We start from the raw sequence: 23,651 nt of genomic DNA, 5'->3' as shown, positions 1-23,651 counted from the left end.
ACACATTACATTATAAAGGCATCTCATACTGTGAAGTGCAACGTAATTTTTTTTTCCCTACAAGATGGTATCATTAACCAAACACGCTGCTCTCCCCCTCATTACACAACAAACAACGGTGACTAAGTTGACACTTCTTTGCTTACAGATTCTTATTCAAATGGCGTAATAAAACCTAGGAAAATCGTTTCCTGCAAGACAGTGATTCAAGATTCTCAACAAGGATTTCAAAACACATGCAGTACAGCGTTAAAAAATCTTTTTTTTCTGCAGTGCTTGGAAAATTCCTTGCATTATATGAAATTATCCATCTAGCCTAGAGATGCTGCATGTCCTTAAAGTGCAGGTCATAGGCACGTGTGGCATTTAATCAAGTGACTCGTTTATTCTCAGTGAACTGAGTTCTCAGTAACAAACAATAAAAATTTTAATTATCAGTGGAATAAAACCCAGGCACTTCCTTCATATCAGGATATGTAAATGTTAATTGCTATATCTTTCTGACATTTCTGACACTTGCACTTACTATTTCAACCGCATTTTGGATTAATAGTGCATTGCAACTCAATCCTCTTAAAAGAATGCTATGCAATAAATTGACAGTGTACAACTATAATCATTTGATACTAGATTAGGAAGCTTCACATAGCAGTACATTTAGAAATGGTTCTGATCTATGTCAACAACAACAAATTTTTTTTTTGCATGTTATTGATTAACTGGAGAGTATAACTTCAAGTCTAACCACACACCAGATAGCAGTATTGCAGAAAATTCAGTAACTCTCTAGTCAGTTACGCATTATTGACATAAACAGTTCCTTCAAGCAAATTTCAAGCAGAAATTTTGATTCCATTTCAACTGGGTGCATATATCTAACATAGTAATGCAATATTTTGACACTTTATTCATTGAATAAATTAATTATTTCCCTGTGTGAACAGCCAAAAAAGTTTGCAACCTGTATCTGTTTCTCAAAGTTTAAACTATCTCTACCCAAACTTGATCTTACCCATTCAGTGCAGTAACATATGAAGAAGCACAGAAGAAAAATTTTGGATAGGGTAAGAAAAAAAATGTATAACTAGGAAAAGTTTTTGAGAATAAATGTCATAGACAATGGTATGGACAATACAATCTTTCTCTTGAGGCAACAAAACTCCTCAACACTATGGAATTAACTTTCCAGTAGAAGTGTCCAAAGTCCTATTGATATTTTATTTTGCCAGTTTCACCTTTCCTTTCTATTTACCCAAATGCATAAGCAATTATCTCAGGAGTGTAAAATGTCAAATGATGTTCAATTCAATCACTAACTATTTTGTTAGATATTTTCACCCTCTTCTGTTAACAGACTGTCTTCCATAACTTACTGCTTACTCTCAAGCCTAAGCAACTTTGAACTTTCCAGGCAGTCCAGCCACTTGACACACTGTTTCAGGTACTGCTCAGGCTCCAATAAATGTTGTTAACATTACATGACTAGAGAAAGGATCTTAAACTGTTGATGGATGAAAAGACCTAGTTTTAAGCATTAGAATACGTTGCTTCTCAAAAAAAGAGAGCAATCTGTAACTTGGTATTTGCAAATTATCATCCCTGATTATCACCCCAGTAAGAAAGTATTTCTCTCTTAAAGAACTTTTAATGCTTCACTTATGCACTACTTGGATCCTCAGTTTAGCAGAATACTGACAGAGGTAATGGAATTATACTTAGTAAAAACTGAAAACGGAGCACATGAATTACTCACATTTTTTACGTCATTTTCATGGTGAAAAATATATTCGAACAACGCCTGTCAAAAGAATATTAAAAACATTGTCATATTTAAGATAAAACCCGATATAATCATTTTACAGGAATACAGAATCATGATTATGTGAGGCAGAAATTAATTCTTTGTGAAAGCAATCACATTGATGCATTGCAATGCTGACATTTACATTTAATTAAGACTTGAATAGACTAAAATGAGTATGGATGTGCTACATTGTCATTACAGGAAAGCATTTGAATTCTTAATTTGTTGCAAGAGATTAGTGGAACTGCCTAGTATCTTTGGTCCTTAAAGCCACTAAAAAAAAAAAAAAGGTAGCTATAATTTGAAAGTGAATATAGACTTAAAAACCTGTTGCCATTTTCATGACTTTTTAACTGTGAAAGTAAAAAGTGATCCAATAAACACTTTTGCAATGTATAGTTAGGTGCTTATATAATGCAAAATCTACTTAAATTACATAGGTTTATTAAGAATGTAAGCTGAGCAAATTTTGCCTTAAGAAAAAAAAAATTCTAAACCCTACAGAATTTGGGGATCTGTAAAGAAAAAACTTTGTTTATGGTAAAAGCTATCAACATGGTGCTTCTAAAACTCAAGCACAACATCATAATACCAAAGCTTAAAGAAGTTACATGCATCAGCTGTGCTGTGGTAACTGCTCACCATCCCACAGCGACTGCATGGCAATATAACTGCATCTTTCTTTACTTCTGTATGTAACTAAGCAAGCCATACTACCTTGTAGCTGTTCCTTGTCAGTCCAAAAGAACAGAACACTTTTCTAAATTATTATTATTCATTACAAAAAATTGAAAGTAAATATTGCTCCATGAGGAAAGAAATAAAGAACAAGACAGAAGTATTCTAGGGTCTTCCATTATTCTTCAGCCTGCTTTTCTTAGATAAAATTAATTTATTTTCCTTAAGGAGACTAGAGAATTACTAATGAGTTGTCATATCTGTTGAGGAAAGGAAACCACTTGTCTTCTACTTTTGGTCAGAAAAGATTCCAAACAGTTGAATAATCAAGACAATAATGAATTACAAATAAAACACATTTATAGGGAGATTAGAACAGTTGGATAACAAAAGAATAGAACATAAAGAAGTAGCAGAACATTTCCTCTTCCGGTTCAAACACATTCACATGACAGCATTCAGCAAAAGTGAGTACATCTAAAGTGCTAAAAAAGGTGTTTTCTTGCATGACTGGCACAAGGAATTTACTACAGGCCCTGACCCTAAAAAGGATTTAAATGACTGAACAGTCACTTGGATAAAAATATGTAGAATTATCTTCATAACTCCATTAAAAATCCACAAGGTAAAAAAAAAGAAAACTTCCTGTTTGATGCCATAAACCAGTTGCTAAGTGAGATTCACCAGAGGCTTCTTCTGGTATCAGGTGATGCCTTCTCTTACAGGGTTTCCTGCAGTAGTCCTTTAACATGGCTGATGCTAGTCAGAGAAAAGCCACATTCCTTTATACTTCAAAACATTGTAAGTCCTGGTCATGCAATGAAAAGATCGATAATCTATCTTAAAAAGAGATGCAATAAGTATACTTTGCAGACACATAAGGAAGAAGTATGTAGGACTACATACCAACAGAAATACACATGCTAATTACATGAATTTAATAGTTGAAAGATTTATCATCTTTTTGCACCTTGGAGAGATAGCAGCTCAGAGTTTTAAAACTTTAATGACTCTTAACACCGAGTACAGTCTGCAGTCTCATCTCTTGCTGTGGCTTTAGCCTTAATGCTGTCTTGTTTTTAAAACAGGTTATAAAATCCATGTAGCTCCAAATTTAAGCTTAGATCTTCCATTCTATGTGAAAGGTTAATGTCATAATATATTAGCTTCCTAATACTGACAAGTACACTTGCTGCCTATGGATGTTTCTCTGACTGTTGCTTTACAAATTTTGGCTGAAGCCTCTTTTCATATGAAACTGAAGGAAGACAAAGCTACCCCATTGTCCCAGAAAATGCTAATTAAAATAAAAACTGTTAAAAATACATGTTTCTCACTCCTTTAGGCTGTTGCTGAGAATAAATATTTCATCTGAAAGCTAACCTACCTACTTAAATATTATACAGAGTTACCAAACACAATTAAAAGGTAGCTGTCTTCAAGCAGAAGAACTAAGCCTTGCTTCACATAAATGTGGCTTGCGTTTCTTAACCTTCCCCAGGTTTCTTAAATTCTCCCTATTTTAAAGACTGTGACGGATTTAGAATAACATGTGTACTGGCTGATTGCTGGCAATGACATAACTGGACCAATGGCCTGCAGATTTTTTAGAATTGATAAGGAACTGACTCAAGTAAGTGCCCTCAAATCATACTGGGATGGTGATGGACTTGATCTTGAAGGTCTTTACCAATTCAAGTGATTCCATGATTCCTATAGGTCTTTTCAAATTCAAGTGATTCCATGATTCCTACATGGACATTTCAAAATTATTTACCAGTGGAATCTTTTATTCTAGAAAACTTTTTTTCCTAGGTTATACTTTCAACATAGCCTCTTCAGACATATTTCAAAACTGGTAACCACTGTTGAAAGAAAAGTAAAACACTATTTTTCTGAACTTTACATCTGCAGCAAAAGCTCATCATTGTTTGCATCCCCAATCCCATGTTCAGTTACATTAGAATTACGCCAGAAAATAAGAAAAATATATCACATTATCCAAAATAGATACATACCTTTGCCAGTTTGGGTTTTTGAGCATATTTTGATAAATTCAGTCGAGACAGATTTATGAAAGGGCCATCTGGATTTGTTATCATTGAAGCCTGAAGGGGAGAAAGAAGTTTTTAAGTGGGAAGATCCCCTACACTTTTCATTCAAATTTTCAAAATATTAGTAGTATAGAAAAAACCCAAAAACCCAAACAAAGCATTTGTAGATGTATTGCTCTGCTGTGCAGTACAGGGTTTTCCTAAATTTCACCTTTTCTGAGAGCCAGGAGGCTGCATGAATTACCTTCTGTAACTACCTTCTTCTTCCCTCTATCCACTATTTGCATAATATTCCTAAGCATGTAGCTTGGACTGTTAGATGGACTGAAAGCAGTTGGGATACAAAACAAAAAAATCTTCAAGAAAAATGTAGCCATTAATGTGATGTTAATCTGTGCTATATATTCATGCCAGTTGCAGATTATTAATTTTGCCAGTGTAACAGGACAGAACTAGTATAGTTTATTTTTGTATCTTCTGAAGTGACAGACACTGAAAGATTAGTAATTGTTTTGTAGCAAATTGAAAAACTTGGAGAAGTTTTCAAGATACTTATTGTGAAATTATGTCGTAGTCTTTCATGGCCTTCAGTGAATAAAAATTATGTCTCACAGAACTTCTGCATTTATGTGAATTGTGAATTTATGTACATTTTTTAATATGATGAAACTAGCAAACTAACAAGAAACTTACTTTGAAAACAATGAAAATAAACAAAAATGAAAGTAAACACAGAATGGAAATTGCTCACCCCCTTCAAATTTGAATTCAGATGCAGCTTTTAAGTCAACTACCACATTACTGTACCAGATACCATGACCCAGAAAGCCACCATTCTAACAACAGAGCCAAACCACTTACTGTTCCCAGCCTGACGTATCTCCCAGAAGCACTAGTAATTGGACGAGCTGTGAGAGCTGTTCGAGGTGTTTTCATAGCCTGTTCCATAGTACTTGGCCGTCCACCTTGTGTGCTGGGTCTCACAAATCCTGTAATAGGTCTTCCTGACTCAGTTACTGGCCTGAAGGTGTTAAGCACATTATTCTTATATGTTGAGTGGTATTTATGGATAGAGAATTCAAATTCTTGTATATAAAGCATTTCATTTTCAGAAGTTAAATTTAGAATTTGCTCATTTGTAACTAGACACATTTTAAAAACATACCTGACAGCTGGGCTGGGGCCTCCACCTTGGCTAGTTCCAGGGAGTTTCAAAGATGTTCCTGGTCCTACAAAATAAGAGCATTTTTCACTTTACATGGAGATACTACCCCTTGTCCAGAGGACTTTAAGAAATGCTTGTGTCTTACAGTAAACTGGAAACTTCTTTGCTCAAATTGAGGGGATATAACACCAGACATCCTTCTTTTTTCCCCAAGATAAACTCCAACTTTGCCCTTTTTCAGTCTTCTCTCCCAATCTCAACTACCTCTGACATAGTATCAGTCCATTGTTTAAGCAAGTTTAGTAGACTTGTACAAGTCTACTTCTAACAAGTAACAAGTAACAAGTAACTTCTAACTCAATCTATACACCTTCAAGCTTTTTTAATCCATGCACCTCTGACTCCACCTGGCAGTAGCCACCTGGCTACACCTGTATTTAAAGTTAAATAATACCAAAAAGGTATTAACCACGATCTTTTTGGTAAAATCAATTAAATATGCAAGTGATGTTAAAATAAGGATGAAACCTCAATATTCTCTCTCTTCTGGCTGGCTGAACATAAGTTTTAAGTTCTATGTTGCTTACTTGCCCTTTACAGTCTTATGCATCTTGAATTTTTAATCCACAACAGAAAAGGTGAACAATCCACTTAGTAGAGTTTCTAAGATGTAACTGGAGCATTCTCCTGAGACTTGGAGAAAGAGGCTTTCAGCTTTCCAGACAAGCAGACAATGAACTAGTCTTCTAATTTCTGAGCCTTTTTTTAAACTCTCATGATAATAAGCGTAGGGCATTAAAATCCCTTTTCCAGACCTGTCTTTTTAATAACTCCAATTGTTTTGTGCTTTTGGTGTAGTGGGAGAATGCTTACAGGATTTAGTTCCCTTGATCTTACCCCAGGCAACTCAATCCTTACTTAGAGAATTCCAACCAAACTAGCTACAAATAGGCATCAAGAGGCCACAGCAGAGCATGTGGCCACTAACAGCAATGGAATTTAATAGCATAATTTCAGCAGTTAGTGATGACTGCAGATGACTCCTTTAACTCCCTAGTTAATGAAATAGCTGTGATTATCCATAACGCAAATTAGTATGAGTTTCTGAAAAATATGTTGTCAAGGTAACACTTCTAAACATGATTGCAGCCTTAGTGGATAAAATTGATGGTGTTAAGTGTCTAAAGGTGACAGCCTGGGAATTTTCTGTAAAATTATGCTATAGGACATTTTTATTAATGAACAAGACTGATGGAAAATTGACACAGGAAAACTATAAAAATTTAAAAACTGCTGGAAGGCAGATTTCATTATAGATGAGTGAAGAGGAAACACAGAAAAGTAGTTGTTTCCAGTGGACCTTATACGATTTAGTAATTTTTTAATAATGGAAGACTGAGAACAAAATCACTATTAAAACAGTTTAATCTGGAAACTAAGACAAGGACAGATACAAAACTGAAATTGACATGTAACTGATGGAAAAGGATTTAGAACTTCTTAGTGAGAAAAGTACAGACAGTACCAGTTGCAATATGGGAGGTATAACTACACATTTTTAAGTTGGTAAGCTATAATTATAGTGGGAGAGGATACCCTGGAAGATTTGCCACAGTAGAAGACCCTGACTGAAGACCAAGTATGGTTAACACCCTTCAACAGCAAAAGAAAAAGCCCACAGTCAGCAAGCACTCATTTTTGTTAAATCATGAGTAAAAGTGGAACTGATCACAGAATCAGAGAATGGTTGAGGTTGGAAGGGACATCTGCAGGTCTGCTGATCCAACCAGGCTCAGGCAGGGCCACATACAGCCAACTGTCTAGACAGTTTCTGAATATCTCTAAGCAGGGTGATTCCACAATCTCCCTGGGCAATCTGTGCCAGTGCTCAGTCACCCTCACAGTAAAGCACTTCCTGGTGTTCAGTCTCCTGTGTTTCAGTTTGCACCCATTGCCTCTGGTTCTGTCACTTGCACCACTTGCAAAGATTGGCTCCATCCTTTTTGCAGCCTCCTGAGTGATATCTGTGCTAACCTTTTACATAAAAGTGTAGCACTTCAGATGTATAAAGAAAGTAAAATCAAGTTCTAGAAGAAAAATGTATTTCCTATGTGTCAGTTGACTGTTGTCTGGTTTGGTGATTACAACTAAAAAAGCATGCAGATTTATTGAAAGGATTAAAAAGAGAGTTTCAAGATTCAACTCAAAAGATATACCTCAGAATGAGAAGATTGTTAAGCTTATCAAAGAAAAGATCACTGGATGACGTAATGACAATTTAAACTATTTACTTTGGAAATATACCTTTGAAACAGAAGACTTCACATTAGGCATAAAATGTACACAAGGAAGTAACAGCTGGAGCTATAGTTGGTAATTCCCACTAAAGATATGGCACATACCGATAAAATTTAGCAAATTCAACATTTAATAAAGACTGCAGGGGGTTCTTTGTCTCTGGGAAGTTCTTATACTTTCTGAAAAGCTATACACTACTTCAGGCACATCTGGTAGATGAAGCACAAATAGCAAAATCTTATCTCAATGATTCAGGAGTGCAGACTACACTATCACTATGATTTTCTTTGGCTTTGAAATTGGTGACACACTATCCAGAAAGCCACATTTCTTCAGTTTAAATATAAGATGAGTGTATTTTTCCAGAATGCCTTATTTCTCAATAATATTAATCCCATTATTTTTCTTGGCAGATGATCTCTACTACAGGGAGCATAATATATATATAAAAAAGTCTAAATTATATTATCATGCTGTTTTAAGACAGATATATGTAATTAGATTACTATAATGTATAAACACAACTTGAGTACTGCTTTACTGTTTATATGTGACCAAACACACAATGTCAATTTTTAAAAATGTAATCATGTTGATATGCAATTGCCTTCTTCTATCCAGATGAGAAAAGCTTTTAATGTGTCAAATACTAGTTCTGTCCTATATCCAGTTCTTCCCATGAATTCCCTGACATGGTAGGAGGTTGAGAACCACAGCTAATAAGATGCATAAAAATTCCCATGTGGATTGTACTAATGAAACAGAGAAAACCAGAAATAATGCTGAAAAGTACTGGAAGACTACCAATTAATGGCCACTTAGAAGGGAACTGAAGAAGCTGAAAAGAGCTGCATACAGGGAAAAATGACAGGGCAGAATAACTGCCCTGGGAAGGAAGAGAGGAAAAAGTAGAGAAAAGTAGAAGAGAGAAAATCAGTTCAGAAAATGTTTGCAGGAAATGATACAAAAAGGTGATGTCAGATTTGACCAGACGATTGCCTACAGTACAGTAATATGGATGAGATTCAGAGTATATCGAGGGTATGCATTTTTCTCTAGTATCCCACAGTACGTAAGGAAGACCAAAACAAACAAACAAATAAATCAGGGCACTGATGGAAAAGAACTAGAGAGCACAGAGATGTAAAGGAAAAGACGACAAAACACCATTTCTCTGAAACTGTCTGACAGGTCTAAGCACTACATCAAGTTCATGTGGTGTACCTCAACATTGCCATGTAGCCATAAAACAAGCTAGAATTCTTCTTATAGCAATAGGCAAAAGCTTTATCAGGTCACCACAGTATGTCCTATTTTATGCTAGATGACAATCCTGACCAAAAGAGCTCTTGTTGCTTCAGTGTATTTAAGTGAAAGTCATTCTTACGTGCAACTTGAGCAATGGCATTTTCATCTAGTATCATCTCTGCGATTCCTTCTTCATCCATATCGATTTCGTCCACATAGACCATTTCCGTCAAAGCTCGTGTTTTCAGGCTCCAGGCAGCCTGAATAAAGTACAAAGCAAAATATTTTCAAAACACCAAGTAAATAATTTAATCAGCAAATTATTATTCCCTTCACAGTTTTAATAGGCTTGAGTAAGGTATTGACTTCCAGCCAGGGAGATCCATCAGCTGCCTGATGGAGGTTGAAAGAGGACCAAGACTTCAGACAAGTCTTTTGGAGTGGAACAGCTACAGTCACTAAGTTTGGAGAACACAATTTTATGCCTCATAAAAAGTTACAATAAATTTAGGTCACAGGCAACTCTCTGCGATCTTATGCTTCTGAAGAAATCCCCAACTACCAGTGCCATTCAAAATCCACTGCTGACAGACACCATATTTAAACTGGGATGGGAGAGAAAGGTAAGTAAAACACTGTAATGCAAAGTAATGGCCTTCCCAGGCATTTGTAGAGGAAAAAGAAAAACCTTTTAACCAGCAGTTAAAGATACAGTACATTACTACCCACGAGTGACAGTCTTTAGAAAGACAGTCTAAAACTCATTTGTTCAAAGCATCAGCTGTAAAAGAAAGTGTAAATTTACAGACTAAGCATCTCTGATGGTGAGATTACTAGAATACTTGTTAGTGGACTGAACTGACAAATTACATTATATGTTTTGGAGGATTATATGAGCAACATGGAAAGGCAAGCATAATTCTAGCCTATGTGACAAGCTTTGTGAAGAATGTAGAGACATCAAATCAATGGGGAAGAGAAAACCCAGTGGCAGCTATACAGAAGTACCAACAAAATAAGTGAAGATTCAACAACTCTGATAACTTAATATGCCTGCAATGTACTCATAGAGCTGGCATGATAAAGGCAGCCACAAGAACAATCCCTGATCTTCCTTCAGATATTGAACAGATCATAATAAATCTTCCAGAGAAAAAATCACTGCCAAAAAATTTGGATTAGTTTCTTTTCTCACAGGAGGTACAGCTATCTGGTGGAAAAGCATGTCAAATACTTGCTAAAGAAACATTTCAGATGAGAAACAGAATGATGCTGTCTATTTTAATAGAATTAAAGGTCAAACACATGGAAACATTTGTTCTTTAAATAAGAGGTAAGAGAAGATCTGGACCTCAGGCTTATTTAATCATCTAAGTCATAATTTAAATGAACACTTCTCATTCACAATGTCTCAGATGGTCCCTGCCTCTCTGATTTCTATGCAACTTTATATCTGTTTACAAAAAAAATAAAGTATAATCTAAAAATGTTGAAATGTTTAACTCTCATTTGTAAATGTGCTTTCTTCCCAGCAGAAGTAAAGGAGGGATTTAGCTAGTCCATTAAACCACAATTAGAAACCTTTGTTCGGGTGAGAAGAGAACGAAACAGGGCGGGATGATGGAAATCTAGGTCAGAGAGACATAATCCAGGTCCTGCTTTATTATCTTTTAGTTTCTTCTTACATGGTAGTGTTGCAACCTCTAATTAGCATTAAAATTTGCAGTTACATGTTCAACAGCCTTAACTGTTTTTCAATATTCTATAGAAGTATTTAGTTTGTTGCATTTTTAACACCTTGACAGCATTCTGCTTTTTTAAAAGACATATGTGTCTGAGGTCAACATAAACATGTCTACACTGGGAATATGCTGAAATTAGGACTCTCAGTACAGCCAAACAGGCTAATTTTCTACTGGAGATAGGAAAAGCTGCCCATAGTAATGATCTTTTCCTGGGAATTCAAAGTAGCAACTTCTCTACATTAATTGCAAAAACTTGGGCCAGTTCTTCACATAGACAAAAGAATATACTTGTGATTTTTGCAATAACAAACAAGAGATAATATCTTTTTAAAAGCAACATGTCACAAAAAATAGATTTCTTAGCCTGCTCTTCCAGTCTTAAGCTCCTAGTCTGACGCTTTATAGCCAAGAAAAAAATCCCATATTATTCCTTAATTAAACATCAGTCTGTAGTATTGCTTGCAGCAATGTTTGTAAAAGGACTACTCATCAAAACAGCAAGAGAAATGTCAAATTCATTACTTAAAATACAGAAAGATGACCTTTACCCTGGGAGACAAGAAGGCAATTCAAAATTCCTAATTACTAGTTACAAGACCCATATGAAACACAAGTATCATTTCTATGCACACAAACAGTTATGCCACATGTAGAAAATCAAGGTGTGGGAAAAGGAATTAGAAATGTATACTGACACAAAAGTACAAAGCAAGATGTAGGAGAAAGTTCTTATTTTCAAGATAATTAAATGAAATTTCTGACACCCTTTTCATTCATAAACAATTTGCTATTTTGTCATAAGAAGTCATGTAGGACTTTACAAGAAATATGGCATATGGCTATTGTCATACTTTTGGAAAGAAAATCTGAGAAATGTACATTTATTTCTCTGTTAAAACAGACCCCCCTCAACAAATTTCGGTTTTGTTTTTTTTGTTCATAAAGTAAGGGTGTCTTTTATCACAAGACACAAAACTCATGCAGGGTTCAAAGATTTTCTTAACAGCTCTATGATTTCACGTTTTGCTGACTTTCTACAAAAAATGTATACCAGTAGTCCTGATATTTCCTATAGCTACTTTATATGCTTTTTATATACTTTGTATGAAGCCTACTTTCTGTGTCGCAGCTTCTAGTTATCCAGAAAAAAAAATAACAATTACGTTAGTAAAAAGTTACACAGTTTTAGTAATTTACTATAGTACAATGCACAGGTATTTTTTTCTCCATGAAAATCAGCAAGGGTTTAATTACAGAACTGGAAGAGCCACACTGATAACAGTGAGAGGAAGGTTCACTTAAAATCACAAAAATCCATAAAAATAAGTGCACGTATTTCTGAGTAATCCCGTGATAATATTTACACCTCAACTTAGCACAAGTTTGCCCACTCAAACTATTGCCTCCAATTCCATTTATATTATCAGCTCTCTCTCTATGCAGGATTAATAATTTTGTTTTCTGACAAGAAACATGCCTGGCATTCATGAAGAAGACTTGTATTCTTATGGAATGGGAATGGAAACAGTAGGAACAAGAAAGGGACAGCTCATTTCAGACATATTACTCACATATTACCAACATAACAGATCTGGCTTGCTTAACTCATAATCAGAACAGAACTTTACAGTAAGAGTAATTGCAGAGGGAAACAACATCCTAAGTACCATAAGTACAGAAATGTGATATAATATTTCTTAAGAGGCCCAAACTCCAGGAAGAAAAGTGACAAAATGTTTTTCACTTTATTACTGAGAACTAGTTTGTCACCTTCCTCTCGTTCCTGAAAAGTCCAAAAACCAAACTAAAAAATAAAAACTTCAAATGTAAATCTAAATATATTTTCTGAATCTGGTAACACATATTTCTAAGAGGTTTCATTCTACAACAATCCATTCCATTATCATCCATTTTATTCCATACACAGTGAAAACCCAATAATGCAACAACTAACTTGTGAAGCATAAAGTCACAAAGATACCTGGCAGTATTTCACTGAAGCCATTTTGTATGCCAACAACTTGCATGACTTCACTGGAATGTAATCGGAGACTTTAAAAATATATTTTGAGCTGTATTTAAAGATGCAATTTCACATTGCATTTAATCTCTTCTAACTGTGGCCTGCAGCCAAAAGATGCCACCAACTGCACGTTGCTATTCTTCCCACTGCAGTAATCTAACGCTAACGTGGACAGAGTGAAAACGAATCAATTACTCTGTCTTCCATTGCTTATGCAAAGCATCATCGTGCAGCTTCTAGACTACCAGACTCTACCCAAGGTAGGCAGTGAGAATGAGCTGTAGGAGCAGGATGGGCACAGCCCACCATGACACCGCATTAAATGAACCATGGAAGTGAGCGCTAAGAGCATAAACATTGTTCTCTCTGTGAAATACACATTGGCTTTTCACTAATCTCATCAGCAGATGAAGGTGATTAAGTTCAAGGTAGATTCAATTTAGCTTTTAGAAGGCACTAAGCTACTTAACTGCTGAATAAACCTATAGGAAATAAAACAGAGAAATAAATTTATATTAAATATAAAAGTTGCCTATTTAAAATACCCTTTATCAAATGTACTGCCTTATGAATGAATTAAAAAGAATTTATGCCACTAGGGACTTAACAACAAAACAAGTATTATTCAGTGTATGAGAAATTCTTCCTAATGATTGTATCTAATATTTATATGCATGAATAGAATTTTACCTGAAACACGGAGTATTCAGAATCAAGCTCCTGAAAAGAGAGAAAATAGAAATTGAGGAATGGAAATGCCAAACAATAAAAAGAACAAAAAATGTAATTATACTCTCTGACATATATATTCACATTTCCATTTTATTACATCATCTAAATTTATACAAATCACGGACCTAATTTTACACAATGAAAGTAGATTTGAGGTAAGTCTATTTTTCAAATACCTTTTGCTTTCTTGCTTCTGCTAGATCTTGTTGGCAAAATCTTAGATTAACATTACAGAATTATTAAACTGAAAAATGGTACATAAAAATTCCCAATAAAACCTTTTAAGATATAAGCAGTCTCTGAGAAGTTAACCAGATTATTAGGCCATAGGCTTTAGAATACCTAAGTAATAAAATCCCTCTGCATGTTGATGGTGATCACATTGATACCACTACATAAAACTATATAAAAGGAAATTTCTGCACATATTGAATTTTTTTTGGTACTTTTATAATGGAAATGATGCATTTATTGTATTCTGGACAGCAATGCTGTATGTGCAATAAACATAAAACTAATGGTTTATTGTACTAGTCAAAAAACAAAAGGAAAACTACTAGATGAAGTTTAGTACAAGTCAAAAAGCAAGAACTTTCATTTGCTTGAAAACCTGAGGTAAAAGTGTGAAAACACTAACAAGAGGAAATGCAGCAGCATCATAATTTACTGTGTAAATATCATGTTTATTCACTATCTCAACTATCCTTCAGGGCTTCTGCTACTCACTTCCAGGGACTTGAGAGAAATTATTCCTAACACACTTCTTAGCTTTTAGGGGGAAAGACAGAAGGTAGGAGATAAATGTTACTTTCTCTAAATCACTAGTAGTCTTTTGTACAGTCAGATCATTTTTGCTTCTCAAAGCAGTGGAAAATTTCTTACATTATCTGGCCTTCTGTAAAACTATGACAGTTAAGCCAGCTATACTAGATTGAATACAGAACCCTAGAGTAATTCAGACTAGAAAGGGACTTCAGCAGGTCTCTAGTCCAAAGCCCTGCTCAAAGCAAGGTCAGCTTCGAGGTCAGTTGAGGTCCTTCAGAGCTTTGTTCAGCTGGGTTTTGAAAACTTCCAAGGATGGAGCCTGGACAGTGCCCCTGCACAACCTGTTCCATTGCCTGAATGTCCTCACAGAGGAATGTTTTCTCTCGTATCAAGCCAAAGCCTTCTCCATCTCCACTTCTGTTCACTGTCTCTCAGTCCATGCACCACTTTGAGGGGCTCAGCTCCATCTTCTTGATAACCTCCTTGTATGTATTAGAAGGCTGCCATTAGTTTACATCCATGTCCTCTCCAAGCTGAAGCACTGCCCAGTGTGCTGTTAGCTTCCTTTGCAGACAGGGCACACTGCTGACTCATGTTTCACCAAGAGAATAGCAAGGTCAAGCCTGTGCTTCTTCTCTGTAGTATAATACATGGTCTATTTTTAATTCAAGCACTTTTACTCAGTAAATTCCATGACAGCAGGGACAGCAAGGACCTGTAAGACTGGTGATGCTCTCACATTTTCCTTTAGTGCACTGGAATTTCTATGGTCATTTAAAAAATCGTATTTGGAATCACAAACTTGTTCAGCAGTGCTGGAACGCATAACACAGCTTATATATTGAATATTATACAGAACAAACATTGAGAGATTAATCTCAGCTTTCTGTGATGTATTGTGCTTGACTGAGGCACTGAAAGTGCCTTTATATTTAAAATTATTTCCAAGTTCTGTTAATTGGTTGTTTTATTTATAGTCTTTTTCTTCTAAAAAATTAGTGTCCCAGCTTTCTAAGTAACAAAGGACACTGAAATATTTCAACTTCTATTTTATTCACTCCATTGTGTCCAAGTGTTACAGCACATATGGTGTACTAGAAAATGGTTTAAGAGCAGTAGGTGATCTTCCATACCATATGTGCTACAGTAACTAATGAGGACAAGGTTACGAATATTACGTCAGCACTAAAAAATGCCTTGATGTTACAGATGTGTATCTTACTGTAGGCACTGTTCATTAGTGTCAGAAATTATTTAAAAATAAAACAAAATTGCTCAAGTAGAGGCATTCATATCACAAAAAAAACCAAAAACCCCCCAAAAAAAACAAACAAAAAAGCAAAAAAAACCCAAAACAAACAAACAAAAACCAACAAAACAAAACAAACACACAAAAAAACCCCAAACCAAAACAAACCACATAAAAACCAACGAACCAACAAATACCACCTCTCCCCAAAAAAGTATTGCTCTCTCATAACGGTAGGTGGTCAGATGCATTGTTCATACATCTTATTTATTGTTTTACCTTTTGACAAATAGTAATTTAAGATTTAAGAATGGCTGGAGAGCAGTCCTGAGGAGAAGGACTTGGGGGTGGTAGTAGGTGAGAAGCTTGACATGAGCCACCAGTGTGTGCTGGAAGCCAGAGAGCCAAACACATCCTGGGCTGCATCAAAAGAAGTGTGGCCAGCAGGGTCAGGGAGGGGATTCTGCCCCTCTACCCTGCTCTGGTGAGGCCAGACCTGGAGTACTCTGTACAGCTCTGGAGCCCTCATCACCGGAAAGATATAGACCTGTGGGAAAGGGTCCAGAGAAGGGCCACAAAGATGATCAAAGGGCTGGAGCACCTCTGCTATGAAGACAGGCTGAGGGAGTTGGGGCTGTTCAGCCTAGAGAAGAGAAGGCTCTGGGGAGACCTTGTAGCACTTTCCAGTACTTGAAAGGGGCCTACAGGAAAGCTGGGGAGGGGCTTTTCATCAGAGAAGATAGTGATAGGACAAGGGGTAATGGTTTTAAACTTAGATTTAGAGATTTAGGTTAGATATTAGGAAGAAATTCTTCACTGTAAGGGTGGTGAGGAACTGGAATGGGTTGCCCAGGGAGGTTAGTGATGCCCCATCCCTGGAGGTTTTTAAGGCCAGGTTGGATGAGGTTTTCTGCAATGTGGTCTGCTCATGGCAGGGGAGTTGGAACTTGAGGATCTTTAAGGTCCCTTCCAACCTTAATGATTCTATGATTTTAAATAACCCTCAACCAAGTGACAAAACACAATTCTGGAACAACAAAAGCAAACAAACAAAAAATAACATATTTTAACATGGGTGCATCCAGCAGTTGCCAGTCATGAAAGTAACCCACTGGAACTAGATTGCAAGACTTCTTTGAGAAGATTAACAAACAGTGCTACCCTGTAAGCTTGTATCTCAAAACAAAAAGTCAAATTTATTCTTCATTTACACATATAAAGCACCTTTGAAATTAATAAGATTGTAAAAGCAATAAAAGAAGGATTTAACCCAGATCTCTAAATCCAGTGACAGCATTTTTAAATTAAATGTGTAAAGTCAGTTTATTTGAAGACCAAAAATGTTTAGAAAAATTAAATAATCTGATGCTTATAGACTAGAAGAGGGAATCAAACTAGATTACAGACCTTATATCCTAATAAACTTCATTCTACAATTAATTTCAGGTGAGTATGATTTAATATATGCAGAATATTAAAATCAATATATTCTGAAAATGCCCGTCAAGTTACTAAGAGCAGAAACACAGAAAAAACATTACCCAGGAACAAAGCATTCACAATATGTATCTTAATAATTAGAGTATCTTGAACCAGTAACTGATTCAGTTGAAGACACTTTTCCAGATCGAGTTCCATATACATAAACTTATCCATGATAACTTCATTATGACCTTACAAAAACCAGCAGGCAAGTAATCGAGGCTGAAAGTTCACTGTGGGAGAAGCAAGGACGAATGAACAAAAGCAAATCCTCATAGTGGACCATTAATCAAGTTAAAGGCAGGACATCCACTGTCTGTCTATTAATTACATTAGGCAATTTTTATCTTTTTTTTAATTGTTAAACTACAGCAGGCCTCATACATCAGTGCTGGTTATTGCCTTGAATCTGACATATGGAACAAAAAGAAGAGTAATCAGATTAGGTAACTAATCAGGATGATCAACAGAGACAGCCCTGGATTGTATTTCCTCTAGGTCACGCTATTACTATAAACATAGAAGACACAGCCTGCTTGGTTACAATAGGAAATAACTGAATGTCAGTGCCCTATGTGGTTGTATGTCCAAATGCTAGTCATAGAAAACACAGCTTTTATCTACCCTGAGATTGTCAGCATAGAGATAATTTCCATCAATAAAAGTTATATTCCTAATTCTCAAATGAAGAAATGCACAGAATATTTTATAGAAAAAAAATATTTCAGTCTTCCATAAAATTTAACTCAGTAGCAGCTAATTATTCTTTTATCAAAATGTTCAACACATTTATTCATTAGGAACTCTACAGGATAAAACATGACTGATTTCAAAAAGTTTTGATTTTGTTCATGTGTTCTTTAAGAATTCAAGTTTATAATGGCATAGCATTTGATACTGCTAGATAAGAAAATGCCTGATTCATGCCCAGCTGGCTAAAAGGTCAACACCATACCTTGAAGTCTTCCCAGGCCGTACTGCATCTGGTGACAGAGTTCATAGAGAGTTCTATACCAATGAACATAGCTTCTAAATGTAGGTACATGTAACTATTGAATTGATCATCAGTAAGCTTATTTCTAAGACCTTCAAATAATCTTTTACTATGCTCTTAAGGGAGAACTTTTTAGATTGTGCTTGCAATGAAAACAAATTCTGAATACTAAGCTATATGTACATAGAGTGCTAAATTAAGAGATATATCAGATGTACTGGTCGAGAAAATTTCTTATTACATTTATAAGTGTGACTGGCAAAAATGCCTGCTTCTAAGGCTACTGTAGAGAGCTGATTTCATTTCAACTGCCCATAGTTTTGCGACAGTGTTGTGGATGCAATGGAGTAGGAGTGGTGCTATCATTTAGCAGACCAGATGGCAGCTGAGAAAAAAAATGGACAGGCTTTAAGACAAGTAAGGTCATCTCTTTCAGGCATGAAAACACTCTAAGACTGTGCAGTTAGTTTTCTTCCTTTACTTACTTGTTACATTATATGTCTTAGATGGGAGAAGGCCAGTTGCCTGAGCACGGAAATGGTTCTGACCTGTACTAGTCACAGTTTAACTCAACCATTCCTGAGCATCTCTTTAAAGGATACCATCTCCTGTGGCTTGTTTTATATCATAACCTAACACCTGCTGTTCAAAGTGAATCCCTGAACAGTGCCTGAGGATAGTGTTCTTATAAGATCCTTCCTTCCCTGGTCACAGAGCTTGGGAAGCACACACTTAGCAGAAAGAGGATGAGAACAGATGGCATGGTGATTACAGCAGTTGAGAATTCCTTTGTGCTGCACAGCAACTCACTTAATCCAAACTTCCCGTAAGTGTTGCCGTTTGTCTGCTTTCCTGGTGCCCAACATGACATATCTCGGGCCCGATATGCAGAAATGTTCCCATTAGGGTTTGACCATTGAATGTTATAGAATTGCTGTGTTTTTAAGCATAATAAGCCACACATATTGGGTCAGGTAACAAAAATGACACATACTTAGTTTTAGACATTTATCCAGGTTATACTAAAATACTACGAAAGACAGAAGCATTTTCTGGTAGGAGGCCAAAGAAGACTGAAGTGATATTCGATCAAAATATTTAGGAACTACAATTTCATTAACAAGCCACCTTCAAAAGTAACAGACTTCAGGAATCAACAGTCAATCTGCCTGAGAATGGTCTTGAATTCTTAATTAACTTTGAAAAAACGTAATCTTATATAACTTCTCTTGTATTCACAACTACAGCAACTTAACGGATATGCTAGCATTAGAATAAATATAGAATAATGTCAAATAGTATGACACTAGGCAAGCCAGGAGGATTAAATAATGTATGTCACTTATTTGAATTCTAATTACCTCAGTGTTCAGCCTTGGAGTTTGCTACCTTTCAAAGGTTTTAGAATCATAGAATCATAGACCTACTCAGGTTAGAAAAGACCCTTGAGATCACTGAGTCCAACTTTCATCCCTACTCTACAAAATTCTCCCCTAAACCATATCCACCAACACCACATCCAAATGACCCTTAAACACATCCAGGAATGGTGACTCAAACACCTCCCAGGGCAGCCTATTCCAGTGTCTCCATTTATTTTATCTTTTAAAGTCTCTAAACTGCTACTCCACTTACATAAAGCATTTATATAGAGTAAAATCAAGTTGCTTGTGGTCTGCAAACTTAAAATGTGCATTATTCAAACATAGGTCTAGGAAGACTCTTTTCAGAGAAAGACTGAAACATCATTCTATGCACTTTTAAAATGTTAAAGAGGATGACCGATATTTTCCAAGCTAAAGTAGATATATTTTAAAATATTTTTAGAAGTCATTAATTCCTGCTTAAAATAGGTCTTAATAAGGCACCATGGTTTAGGCCCAGCTGGCAACTAAGCCTCATGCCACTACTTGCTTACTCCTTTCCCCTCACCCAGTGGGATGGGGACGAGAATTTGATCATAGGTTGAGAGAAGGACAGTTTAATAGGACAACACAAAAAGAGAAGAAACAATACTACTAATAGTAGTAACAAAAGAAAATACCAAGCAACAGCTCAGCACACAGAACCCAATGCCCAGCACATTCCCAAGCTGTGATCCCTCCTGCCCCCAGTCAGCTCCCCCAGTTTATATACTGAGCAGGACGTGTCGCCTTGGCTAGTTCAGGTCTGACCAAACTGACTCGAACTGACCGCAACAGCTAACTGGGCTGTGTCCTCTCCTGGCTTCATGTGAAAATTAACTCTATCCCAGCCAAACCCAGGCAATAAGGATTTGTCAAGATTATAGCCAAACTAAGCATATTTCAAGGTTGCCTCTACAGAAAGCAAAGACACTTCCATTTGAACTTTCAGGTAGTTTTGAAATATGCTGCTACTGAAGACTACCTTCTTCAGATAAAACTGTGAACAGCAATACACTTTTGAAACAAACATCCTGAAGTTAGAAAGCCCAGTTCTTATCAGGCAACTGTGATGTGAAAATCTTTTCAAAACACTTATGAATTTTGATCTTAAAGTTCAGAGACTTCATATAGGACCTCTTCTAAGAGCCTGTGTTTTGATGTAGTATAGACACCATTCACACTCCTAGCCTCCACTGTTTCTCAAAGCATAATTATTTTAAATCCTTTCATTCTTTCATTCTTATAGAAGACTAAGCTTATAGGCTGGTGTGATCATTTCAAAGATTAAATTAAGTGAGTAATTTTTTGTTCCAACTTCATACAGTATTGGGAAAAACTCTCACATTGCTGGTATGTAAGGTCCTGGTTCTATAGGAAGAATGTGCAGCCTCATTTAAGAAAACACTTTAATGTATATACTTAAATCCTTGCAGCCTGTGTGATCAGTATTTGGAAGAAATAAGGAAAACAAAATGGATCAACATCCATTTTTCCCAGCCTTGTACACCTTTTACATCCTGTCAGTTGCAGATGTCTTCAACAAGTTCCCAGTGCTACTGCAAACAGCCCAGTGAAAGCCTGGAGTTGCCAAATGTAACAAAACAATTTTATACTTGTGCTTCAGGATGTGGTAGAAATGCAATCATCTTTATATTTGCATGCTGACATCATAGATTGGAAAATGCCTTGCTAATTAAAAAAATTATTATTTAATGGCAACAGAAGCATGATGAACTTTGTGACTCTTATTTACTGCTATTACCTGTGCTATCTTAAGAGCTTCTATCACGAATTAAGTGCTGTACTTCCATATGCAAACACTGCAAGTACCAAGATCCAATAAAGTAAATACACAGCAATTAGAGGACTGATACTCAACCCCATTTAGTGTTCAGGAACATCTTCTCCACTAAAAATTTTTCTGCCGATGACTCTTGTTGGTACCTTACAGTATATAACATAAAACAAAAGCATCTTTTAAGTATCTATCCTACACCACTTTAAACAATTTGCACAATTCTGTGATTGTGCAGCTTTATTTGAAGACTTTTCCATTGTGATGAAAAGCACTGCCTTAAAGATGCTTAAAATATGCACCTATAAGATGCTTTGAGAGATTTAATTTACTGTAAATTATTTCTTATGAAGTCCTTTCAACTACTGGATTTCAAATATGGCAGTACGTGTTTACATGCATAAAAACACTAATCCAGAAACAACAGAAGGGTAAGAAAATACGTAGGTATTGAACAACACATGCCCAACACCTCCTGAGACTTCGCAGCTGGAGAAGAGGAGAAGAGAGAGGAACGGAAACACCTTCTGTCTCCTGGTAATGCTCATACGTAAGCTGAGCTAAAATGGGGTCTCAACCTCACAAGGTTTAGTGCATACAGCAACTGTGAACATCTGTGTGAAATCTGAACATCTGTGTGAAATCAACATCCTTACGCAGGCCTGACTTTTAGTCTTGGCTTTCTTCTGTTGACTTCGGAAAACCTTGAGTGAGTTGAAATTCTTGTTGTGGCAAGTCCTGGGACCCTACTCCAGCCACGGCTCCGCTCCCAGCAGCACAAGTCCCCGCCGCACCACTCGCCTCCCCTCAGCCGGCTGGGGCGGCAGGGAGGGGCGCTGCCAGGGCCTGAGCGAGGAGGAGCCACCAGCCCCGCGCCCGCAGCTTCCAGCTTCAGGAGAGGCCGGGAGCTCGAGGAGAGGACGCAGCCCGGCCTCCCGGCTTCCCTCCCTCCTCCTCCTCCCCGTCGCAGAGCACGGCGCGGCCCAGCCCTCCCCGGCCCGCTACCGGGGGCTCACACCGGGCCTCGCCGGTAGCTGCAACAGGTAGAGAGGCACCCTGTGCTGCTCGCCCCGGCGGGCGGCCGGGCCGCTGAGAACGCGAGGCCGCGTCCCGCTGATCGACCCACACCAACGCCTCCCGCCCGGCCGCCCGGCCCGGCCCCGCTACCTGCTCGCCGGGCGGTCTCTCCAGCAGCTGCGAGCAGAGATCCGAGCACTCGCGGAACTTCCTTCGCCTGAAGCAGCTCCAGGCCTGGAACAGCGGCTCCAGCCCCATCCCGCCGGCGGGACAGCCGCAGCGGCTCTAGCGGGGCTCCCCGCGCCTCCCGGCCCGCTGCCGGCCGAGCGGGGCCCGGGGCGGAGCGCGGGCGGCCGAGCTGCTGCCACGGAAACGGGAGGCCCCGCCAGGCCGAGGCGGGGCCTGCGCGCCGCTGCGGGAGGCCCCGGGGGGCGGCCGGGCGGGGCTGGGGCCCGTGTCCCGCGGCCGAGCTGAGCGGGGCGGCTCTGGGCCGGAGCTGAGGCTCTGGATTTGGGCTCAGACCCCCCTGCGGGAGTCTCTCGTAGCCTGGTGTCTTAAAGACTGGAAGCAGAGTTTGATCTGATGTTGAGGTTAACAGATTTCAGATAACCCGCTATTTTAACTTTGTCTGTTATTTACGGTCCTATTATCAAGAGTAATTTCGAATTGGAATATATGCCTAAACAAGGAGAATGTAGCCCTTCCGTCCTTATTTGGGTAAAATGTCCCGTAGAAGACCATGGTTGAGAAAAGTGCAGGTTGCAGTGGACGGCAGTGTTCTCAGCCTTGGGTCTCCTTAGTTTCTTTAGTTCATTTGTTCTTGCAGAGAAACAATAAGATTGAGATATTTAGACGTGAAAAAAAGCTGAAATATGACTACTCTTACTTTCTATGTATTGTTAAGATGCTGATTGCAACCATCAGCCCAAGTAAGAGGAAGCAAAAATCTCTAGGGATGCTTAGTGAAAAAAGTGAGTTTGTGATGTGAAAATCTCTGATAGATGAAGATTAACATAATAGCTAAAATCACGTTCCTGTGACTTTGTGTGCTTTGTAGAGCCCTGCATGTCAGTCCCCCTCCAGTGTAACTGCTTGAAAGCTAACCAGCCAGGAATTAGAGTCAGGGCCTACAACCAGGCTGCCTTCAGGGAAAGAAGAAGATATAATCCATTGTAGCTGAAGTTAGGTGACATACA

General features: G+C 37.6%; 1 protein-coding gene across 1 annotated transcript in view; it reads right to left on the bottom strand.

The window, feature by feature from the left end:
* TTC8 (tetratricopeptide repeat domain 8) overlaps positions 1-22,805 on the bottom strand; it is a 41,003-nt gene extending 18,198 nt beyond the window's left edge. The window contains exons 1-7 of the mRNA XM_051621765.1: positions 22,606-22,805; positions 13,706-13,735; positions 9,387-9,507; positions 5,702-5,765; positions 5,398-5,557; positions 4,501-4,590; positions 1,754-1,798 (exon numbers count right to left, since the gene is read on the bottom strand). Of these exons, the coding sequence (XP_051477725.1) occupies positions 1,754-1,798; positions 4,501-4,590; positions 5,398-5,557; positions 5,702-5,765; positions 9,387-9,507; positions 13,706-13,735; positions 22,606-22,713 (618 nt within the window). The 5' untranslated portion in view covers positions 22,714-22,805. The remainder of the gene's footprint in view (positions 1-1,753; positions 1,799-4,500; positions 4,591-5,397; positions 5,558-5,701; positions 5,766-9,386; positions 9,508-13,705; positions 13,736-22,605) is intronic.
* Positions 22,806-23,651: the final 846 nt, after the last annotated feature.

Source organism: Apus apus, chromosome 5 (genome assembly GCF_020740795.1).
Source record: "Apus apus isolate bApuApu2 chromosome 5, bApuApu2.pri.cur, whole genome shotgun sequence".
NCBI classification, from domain to species: Eukaryota; Metazoa; Chordata; class Aves; order Apodiformes; family Apodidae; genus Apus; species Apus apus.
Note: the sequence above shows the minus strand (reverse complement) of the source record. Positions and strands in the feature narration are given on the sequence as shown.